General features: G+C 51.1%; 1 protein-coding gene across 1 annotated transcript; it reads right to left on the bottom strand.

Moving 5' to 3' along the window:
• Positions 1-293: 293 nt before the first annotated feature.
• Positions 294-8,609, bottom strand: ALDH2 (aldehyde dehydrogenase 2 family member). The gene is made up of 13 exons (XM_069030711.1): positions 8,447-8,609; positions 7,263-7,367; positions 6,096-6,236; positions 5,783-5,862; positions 5,332-5,443; positions 4,775-4,903; positions 4,226-4,339; positions 3,778-3,880; positions 2,949-3,133; positions 2,489-2,653; positions 2,063-2,220; positions 1,200-1,314; positions 294-911 (listed from the first exon to the last, which is right to left on the bottom strand). Exons 1-13 carry the CDS (start codon positions 8,567-8,569, stop codon positions 879-881), a joined length of 1,563 nt encoding a protein of 520 aa, XP_068886812.1. The 5' UTR covers positions 8,570-8,609; the 3' UTR covers positions 294-878.
• Positions 8,610-9,148: the final 539 nt, after the last annotated feature.

The raw sequence follows: 9,148 nt of genomic DNA, 5'->3' as shown, positions 1-9,148 counted from the left end.
CGAGAAGGCGCCTCAGAACCCGCTCTGTGCCCTCCTCCGGCCGGGCATGAACCGTCTTCCCCAACAATCACACCTTGGGCGTGTCTCCCAGGGCGCACCTCCCTCACTCAGGCTCAGACGCCCCTCACACCTCCAGCCGCGCTGGGGCCAGGTACCAGCTGTAGTTTTGCCTGTAAAATTAAGACAACACAACGACAGGGGGCAGGGCAGAAAGTCAGCAAAAATCCTTAAAAATTATAGATGCAAGAATTTGTGTGCACTTGGCACAAACCTCCAACAAAGGTAGGGTTGACTGCACTGAGACGAGAAATGTTTATTTGGAGTGGCTACAAGGAGCGGGACAGAACAAAAAAAACACTTTTTCCCCACAGATTTCACTCTGCTTCCTGGCCCAGGAGCTGAACTCAGTTCACTTTGCTCACAGAAGAGAAACATAGTTTATAGGACAAGGGTTACAGACCTAGTTCTGGAAGCCAACACATAATTGTTATTTTCTATGATATAAACCCTCCTAGACGAAACGAGCATGTAAATGATTTCTCAGGAAAAATAAGCTTGTTTATCAGAGAGAGATGAAAAGATCACATCCCTCTCCTACGAGTGATTGCACCCATATAATACATACCCAAAATGTACCCAAAATAACCACCCATCTTGTTAATGCTCAACCAACTGTATTTGGCATTTTAAAAAGATAAAGCCAAGTAGTTTGCTTTTTTTTTTTTTAACAAAAGCTCCTTTAAACACCTAAAAAATACCTCTTAATGCAGAGTTACATATTTTTGCATATTAAATTTTGTGTGTTGAGAAGAGCTTTCCTTTGTGTGCCACGAAGCTGCATAATTATTTCCAAATTCGTGGAGAAGGCTGCTGTCCTTTTAGGAGTTTTTCTGTGGGATTTTGATTGTCACCTAGAGGGGAAAAAAAAGTAAAGTCACAAAGTTTTTTGGGTTTTTTTTCTGGAGAGTTCTCAGGGGTATTCACAGAAAGGGTGAGAGACAGGAGAAAACCCAGTGTATCCCAGTCAGGGACAGGTTTGGAGACTGGGAAGGCTCAAGGAGAGGGGGAACCTCAAGGTTTGGGTCACAGTTTTGCCTCGGTTTGGTTTCAACTGAGCCTAGCCCACACCAGCAAAGGCACAAAGACAATCTGGAGCTACCCCAGAGGGTTGGGAAGGCCGTGGATCCAGGGATACTCACGTTTTTCACCTCCACATAGGCCTCCAGGCCGTACTCTCCCAGCTCCCGCCCGTTCCCTGAGGCTTTGTAGCCACCAAAGGGGGCCTGGGCACCAAACACATCGTAGCAGTTTATCCTGGAATGGAAAGCAAGGATGAAACACCTGTAGCTCAGGGAAGAGCCCTCTGGCAGCACATGGGATATCTGGGCTGTTCACAGCAGAGGGAGGGCGGAATTTCTGGGCAGGATCCCTTTATCTGTCAATTCCCTCAGCCAACAGAACCAATCAGCGCTGGAATTTATCAGGCAGGACACAGAACATCACGGAATCCACCCACATCTCTCATTATTCCAGGGCCAAGCGTCCAGGTTGCCACTCTCAGCTGCAACTTCCAGGGATGGGGCAGCCACAGCTCCTCTGGGCACCCTGTGCCAGGGCCTCACCTCCCTCCTAGGGAAGGATTTCTCCCCAGTATCCCATCTAACGCTGCCCTATGGCAGTGGGAAGCCATTCCCCCTTATCCTGGCACTCCATCCCTTGTCCCAAGTCCTTCTCCAGCTCTCCTGGAGCCCCTTTAGGCACTGGAGGAGGTTTTAAGGTCTCCTTGGAGCCTTCTCCAGGCTGAACACTCCCAGATAACCACTCTCATAGGAGAGATGCTCCACCCTAAATAAAGAAATAAATATAAAACCCACAAAAAACACCTAAATTTCACCAAGTTCCCATTATACCGGAAGGTCTGACATTACTCTGAGCAAAGTACATGTAAAATTAGACCCAAAGGAAAGACAGGCTATCAAAGAACAATCCCAATGAGCCACAGCAGCACCCAGGGAAGCTTCCAGCAGCTGTGGGAGGAGGCAGGGAGGCAGTGCAGGCTCACCAGACTGTCCCAGCCCGCAGGCTCTGGGACACAAAGTTGGCTTTGTCCAGGTCCTTGGTGAACACTGCGGCTGCCAGGCCATACTTGGAGTCGTTGGCTCTCTCAATGACCTCCTCAATGGTTTTGAATTTCAGGATCTGCATGACTGGCCCAAATATCTGCAAAACCCAAGCAGAGCGTGGGAAAATCTGTGTCAATGGATCACAGGGAGGCCATGGGTGATGTGGGGCTAAAAGTCACACAGGACACGAAATTCAGCATCACTGCCCCTGTTACAAAGGGCCCAGGATGTCACCAGAAGGGAAAAGCACATAACACAGAGAAACCTCGGGTTCCACAGCTCATGAACAGCCAGCGCTTGTAAACCTGGGGTTTTTTACATCAAGAGGTGGGAAGGGGCTGGACAGGGGGTGCTGCAGGACTCACCTCCTCCCTGGCAATGGTCATGTTGTCCTGCACGTCTCCAAAGACTGTGGGCTGGATGAAGTAGCCCCTGTCTGCAGCGGCGTTGCCACCACACAGCAGCTTGGCTCCCTCCCGCTGCCCAGCGCTGATGTAGCCCAGGATCTTCTTGAACTGCTCCTCATCCACCTGAGAGCCAGGAGGGGGCACACGTCAGCTCCACTTGGAAAAAGATTCCTTATTTCAACAGGCTGCCAAGCCAGCTCCAAAGGGAAATGATCATTTTTAAATGCCAGCAGCAAGTTTTGGGATCATCCGAATGGTTAATTAACTCCTCCCTCTCCTGCACCAGTGAGGAGATAATGGGCACAGTTCGAATTAGGTTAATCAATAGACCAAAGGATATTTCCCTTCTAATCTACACAATGACCCAAGATTGGGACTATTTCATGAGATAACAGCTCAGGGTGTTTCCTGCTCTTACCTGAGGCCCCTGCTCAGTTTTGAAGTCAAAGGGGTTTCCAACCACCCTGGCCTTGGCCTTCTCCACACTCCTCTCCACAAACTCATTGTAAATGTCCTCCTGCACGTATGTCCTGGACCCAGCACAGCAGCACTGTCCTTGGTTGAAGAACAGGGCAAAGTGGGCCTGATCCACAGCCCAGTCCACTAGGATGGGGGAGAGAAAACAAATAAGCAAATAAATCCAACCAGAGTCCAGGACTTCTTTAGGACAATTATCACAGAGACTGCTGGGAATACAAAGTCCCTTCAGCTGACAGCATTCACCATGGGTTAGTAGGGCAGGAGTTACAGACTTAATTCTTATGAGGGTCTATTAAAGCACCCCAGACTAGAGAAAATTATCTGAGGCAGATTACAGTTCTCATTGGAAATCATCGGGTATTAAGGACAAATTTTCTTCCTTACTTAACTGCCATATAAAAGGCCGTGTGTTGGCTCATCAAGACCAAAAATGAGTTTATACTCAAGAGATGAGGGAAGCAGGACTTCATAAGAGAAGAAAAGAGTGGTGTGCTCCAAGAGAAATGAAAAAAAAAATGGAGCAAGGACTGGAGGAAGATACTGAAACAATCATTGTTTGTTGGTAACTGAACTTCCCAGCACTGGGAAAAGATGTGGGAGTGGAGAAGCGCTGATACACAAATGCAGGAGGCACAGAGTGGTGGTGTCCGGGCTGGAGCCTCACACAACACAGGAGAGTTTTCCTTCCCTTTCCTTTCCCCTCCAGCTCTGCTTGGAAGTGGCCAAGGCAAAAGGCACATATTAAACATTGCACAGCAGGTACTCACTGTCTGCATCAGACATGATTATATTTGGGCTCTTCCCTCCAAGCTCCAGGGTCACCCTCTTGAGGTTACTCTCTGCTGCAGCCTTTTGGATCAGGTGTCCAACCTGCAGGGAGAGCAGAGCAGGTGTTGGAATTAACTCCCACATCAGCAAGGCCTGGCAGGGCTCTGGGTTTACATCTCAGTCAGCACTTCAATGTTAATCCCCTCATTGTCAGGGCTTTAAGTCTGCCTAGAGTTTCACCCCCAGTAAGAAGCAGCTCAAGGGAAACAATAGGAAACATTCTAAATATTCAAATCAGAACAAAAGAGTCTTATGTAATGCAAAAATACACATTGCACCCTGGAATCAGCTTTAAATGAGGTGTAGAAGGCAAAGCACCTCCAGTATTTTATCCAGCAATAAGATACTCCATCGTCCCAAGGGCTGAAGGTTCAGGTGCTCCCTTACCTCTGTGGAGCCGGTGAAGGCCACCTTATCAATGTCCATGTGGGAGGAAATGGCAGCCCCTGCCGTGGGCCCATAGCCAGGGATGATGTTCACCACGCCCGGAGGGAATCCAGCCTGGCAATTCCCAGCAGGACACAGCAAGGTTATTCCTTTTACACTCCAAGGCTTCCACTCCCCTCCTCTGTTTCTGCTCCCACCAGCAGCAGCCTTTGCTCCTTTGATTTCCCAGAGCTTTATTTTAATGCTGTTTGCAATAACCGGGACATAACTCCTCTTCCCTCCCCATATCCCAAGCACAATTTAAAGGTGTATTTACAGATATAAGTACAGATGTATGTCACTTTCTGACCACCCTGAAGTTCATTGTCTAATCAAACCTCAGAGTCCTTCCCTAACAAAAAGTTACATGGTCTGCATATGCATTTGTATGAACAAGGGGTTTTTTTGCTAAATCAGCTGCTGAGAGACCCAGGACAACCCATCCTTCCTGCAGACAGCCCTTCCCTGCTCCTGTCTCCAGTGGTGATGGAATCCTGGCCTTGTCCTCACCTCTTTGATCAGACTGGCCACGTAGAGAGCGCTCAGGGGGGTTTGCTCGGCCACTTTCATCACAACCACATTCCCAGTGGCCAGGGCAGGCCCCAGTTTCCAGGCTTGCATCAACAGTGGGAAGTTCCACTGGAAAACAAGGAAGGATTTGCTGGCGTGAACGTGAAAGTTTCTGATTAATCAGTAATTAACCAGTGAGCTCCACTCAAACCAGCACTTAGGGAAGAGCCTTGGATCTTTCCCCATCACACAGAATTTTGGGGTTAATTCTAGGTAGTAGTTTAAACTTCATTGTGGCTCTGAGACAGGTAATTCCTATAAATGGGGTTAAAGCCCCCCCTTTTTTTTTAATCAGCAGATACAAAGTAAACCTTGCTCAGGGCCCATGAAATGAACAGGCAGTTCTGTACTCCCAGAGTGAAGTAAGAGCCCGCAGCTGGTGCAAGCCCGACTTTGTTTACTCCTGGGAGGAAGCAGCGCTTAGCAACAGAGGGGAACTTACACTGTAACACTGAATTGTTGCAATGCTTCAAGAACTGGTGTTACATTTTACTCACCGGGATGATCTGTCCACAAACTCCCACTGGCTCGTGTCTTGTGTAGCAGAAGAAGTCTCCATCTAACGGGATGGTTTTGCCGTGGAATTTATCCGACCAGCCTGCAAAGTATCTGGAAACAGTAACAATTTGGTGACTGGAGTTAAAATAACAAGTCTGCTGCCCAGAGAAAATAAGAGACTTCCTCCAGCTATTTGCTTTCTTCTCTTTTTCAGTCACTTCGGAAAACACAACCCAACGCAGGTATTTCCCAAACAGGTCATTTTAAGAATGGACAGTAAATAGAAATAGTTATGTCTCTCATTGTAATTTCTGTGCTGTAACAGATCACCACCCTTTGTGTGACTTTGGAACTCAGAGGAATTACAGCAAAAAGTAAACCCAAAGTGTCTGATATGAAACCAAATCAGTCAGATCCAGATCCCACAGCACCTGTGGCCTCCAAACCTACCTGAGACATTTGACCACCATGTCCAAATCCACCAGGTAGGAGATGGCGTAGGGTTTGCCATTATCCAGAGTTTCCAGTGCCTGCAAAAGACAGCAAGGTTTCCTGAAGAGCCAGGGGGAAGTCACAAGCACAGCTTTGAGTCAGTTCTCAGTTTGCTGGATCTGTCCTGCGTGTTGGCCTCCCAAAAGTACTTCCCCCCACCTTTGTACGTCTGTCCCACAGCCTGAGCTGTGGAGGAAGCCCCCAGCCCACCCACTGGACACAACCCCCCATGATTTCCAGTCCCTGCACTGCGGCAGAGTGCAGCACTCACAGCCAGGTAGGCACGGTCCCTCTCGATCAGGTCAGCCAGACGGTTCAGCAGCTTGCCCCGGTGAGATGCATCCATCCTCCTCCAGGGAGAGCCCAGCTGGAATGCTGCCTTGGCTGCCTTGACGGCTTTGTCCACATCTGCCTGCGGGGGAGCCCAGGCAAAGGGTGAGAAAGGGTGAGAAAGGAGTAACCAGCCCCCACTCCCTCTCTGCAAACAGCAAAAGCTCTCCCTGCTCCCCAGGAGAAAACAGCCTCCAGTCAAACAGTACAAGAGGCTGCTCCTGCCAGGCTTTTGGCAGCTGCCCCACTGCAAGGCACTCCTCGATCCCAGGGCAGGGGAGCACTCGGGTACAGCCCCTGGGCCACTTTCCCCATGAGCACCATCCTCAGCACAAACACTGCGCTGCACCAGACTCAGCTTTCCCACCCAGGCTGCATCCATGAGGAGCAAGGAGCAGGAGTGGCAGTGGACCAGATGGATGCAACAGCTGTGCAGCCACAACCTCTGCCTGTGCTCACCCTCTGTTATTTCAGCTATACGGAGTGCAAATATCATCAGGTTATTTCTGCCATGCCACCTGCTGGGTTAATATTTGCATCCTAGAACAAGGCATGGGAAAAGCTCTGGAAGTCTGCTTTTGGCACTTTTTCAGAATCCAATCTAAAAGGTTTTTTTCCTTGATCAGCTGTCTCAGATCCATGATTTTGTCCTGTCGAGGCATTTGCTGATTCCTACTTGGTTCTCTGTCCTGGCTTGCTGCAATGGTCTTGCCAGGACAAGCCAGGCTGCCACAGAGAGGCAAACAACAAAGGGTTTTCCTCACTCTCTCCTCCCTTGGGGAACACACACAAGTTTCCAGACTGCAGGAAAAACCCAAAATTGCTGGGAAACACCACCTCAGCTCTGCCACCAGCTCCCAGCAGGGCCTTGCATAAGGCAGGGGATGATGACATGACTTTATTCCCCACGATTTCTTTTCTTTAAAGAAGCAGTAGTCAAGGAAGAACACGAGCAGCACTTGATGTGGTATTTGCATAGATCAGACACTGCTGTAAACACGGCTCTCATGGAGCTGCCCAGGTGAGAGGTGGGGTGGTGTCTTCTTCTGCAACCCCTCTGGACCTGCTCCCATGGAAAACAAACCCATCTCATCCCAACAACATTTACCTTATCGCCCTCAGCCACCTGGCAGATGACTTCTCCCGTGGCTGGGTTGATGGAAGGGAAGGTTTTCTTGCTGACTGCATCGTGCCATTCGTTATTTATGAAAATCTGCAAGCAAAAAGCCAAGCAGGGCTGAGCCTTCGAGCCAGATCCCAGGGAGATCAGGGGGAGCTTTGGTTCTTTGATGGCATCTGAGGAGCCTGGCTAATTAAAAGGGCTTAACTTGACTTGTGTGGGCTCCAAACCTGCAGCGATATAAAGGAGATACTTTAGCCTAAAAGCACATAACACAGCCTCCAGTGAATAAAGGAATTCACAGCTCAGCAAACAGCACGTGAATTGGAAGAGGTTCCCATCTTGGTAGGTCCTTGCAAAAGCTGGAAGCCTGGCTGGAGCTGTGCAGGGACACTGGGAAGCTCAGGAGACTGAGAAGTGACAAAATGCTTTAGGCATAGACAAGTGACTTGATTTTGCCCAGAGCACAAGAGCTTTTGCAGCATTTCTTATGGACTTATGAGCCTTAAGGGTCTTTTCCAACCTAAATAATTCTATTATTACCAGATTAACCGATTTTAGGCTCCCCATGCACCAGAACCAGGTGCTAACGGCAGCTTTTTACCAACTCCTTCTTTCTAAAGGTAATTTTTTTTTTTTCAGGTCGATGGCAAGGGAGTGGGAGTGCAAAGATCGAGGTGCTCACCAAGAACTTGCTGAACGCTCAGACAACCGCCAACGGCCTGGGCATGGCCACCGGGGAAGGATTGGCCGGGAGCCTTGGAGTGCTGCCTTCCACCAGCACCTCGCACAGGTGATCCCACAGGATTTTCCCGGAGCAAGGGTCTAATCTCTGCAGATAACCAGCCAAGCACCTTCCCCTCCCTTCCCGTGCCCTTTCTCAGAGTGTTCTCCACAGGTCGTTCTCACCGATGCGGGGTTGACGAGCCCACCGCGGGCACGGGGACAGAGCCCGGTGGCGGTGGGACTCATGCCCTGTGCCCCGCATCTGCGGCTGCACCCAAGGCTGCTCTTTTCCAAGGCTTTGGGCCCGAATCCCCGGCTGCTCCGGCGCTCCGGGTTCAGCGTCACCCCGGGCTGGCCCAGCTCAGCACCGGGCTCGATCGGCGGACACGGAAGCCCCAGACACCCCTGCCCAGCCCGGCTGGCCCGGGCTCCCAGCGCGGCCCTACCTTGTTATAGGCGATGTCGGGGCGCGGGTTGGGTGCCGGGATGGGGGAGGCAGCGGCGGCCGAGAAGGGAGCCCGGAGCAGGGCCGGGCAGAGCCGGGAGCCGCGCACCACCGCCCGCAGCATGCTGAGCTCAGCTGGGCCGGGCCGGGCCCCGCGACTCGGGACAGCCTCGCTCCGCTCCCCCCGCCCCGCCCCGGCACCGCCCACCTCGGCTCGGTTTGGCTCGGCTCGGTGCTGCTCTCAGCAGCGCGGCACGGGTAGAACCAGCTTGGCGTCCTTGGTTCGGATGGAATAGGCTCGATCCAGCTCGGTTCGGGCGGTGCTGTTTGGCTCAGCTCAGCTCTGCTCAGCACGGTCCCGTTCGGGTCGGTTCAGCCCAGTTCAGCTCAAGCCAGGCTTGGTTTAGTGCAGCGGGGGTGCCTCATCCGCGTCCAGCACCGGCACTAACTGTCCCTGTCCTTGTCCCTATCCCGTCTCTGCCCTCTCCCCGTCCATACCCAGAGAATTTCGTGCCTAATTGCAGGCAACAACTAGGAAAAAAGAGGAAAAAAACCAGAAACACCTCCGCTGAGCAGGTTACTTTTGAAGGAAGGTGATGAGGGAGAATTTGGGGACCTAGACCCTCGGTTCCATGGACGTGCCACCATTACCGTCCAGCCAGGCATCCAAAAAACCCTCCCGTGTGTAGGGGCAGTGGAACAA

Source organism: Aphelocoma coerulescens, chromosome 15 (genome assembly GCF_041296385.1).
Source record: "Aphelocoma coerulescens isolate FSJ_1873_10779 chromosome 15, UR_Acoe_1.0, whole genome shotgun sequence".
Taxonomy (NCBI): Eukaryota; Metazoa; Chordata; class Aves; order Passeriformes; family Corvidae; genus Aphelocoma; species Aphelocoma coerulescens.
Note: the sequence above shows the minus strand (reverse complement) of the source record. Positions and strands in the feature narration are given on the sequence as shown.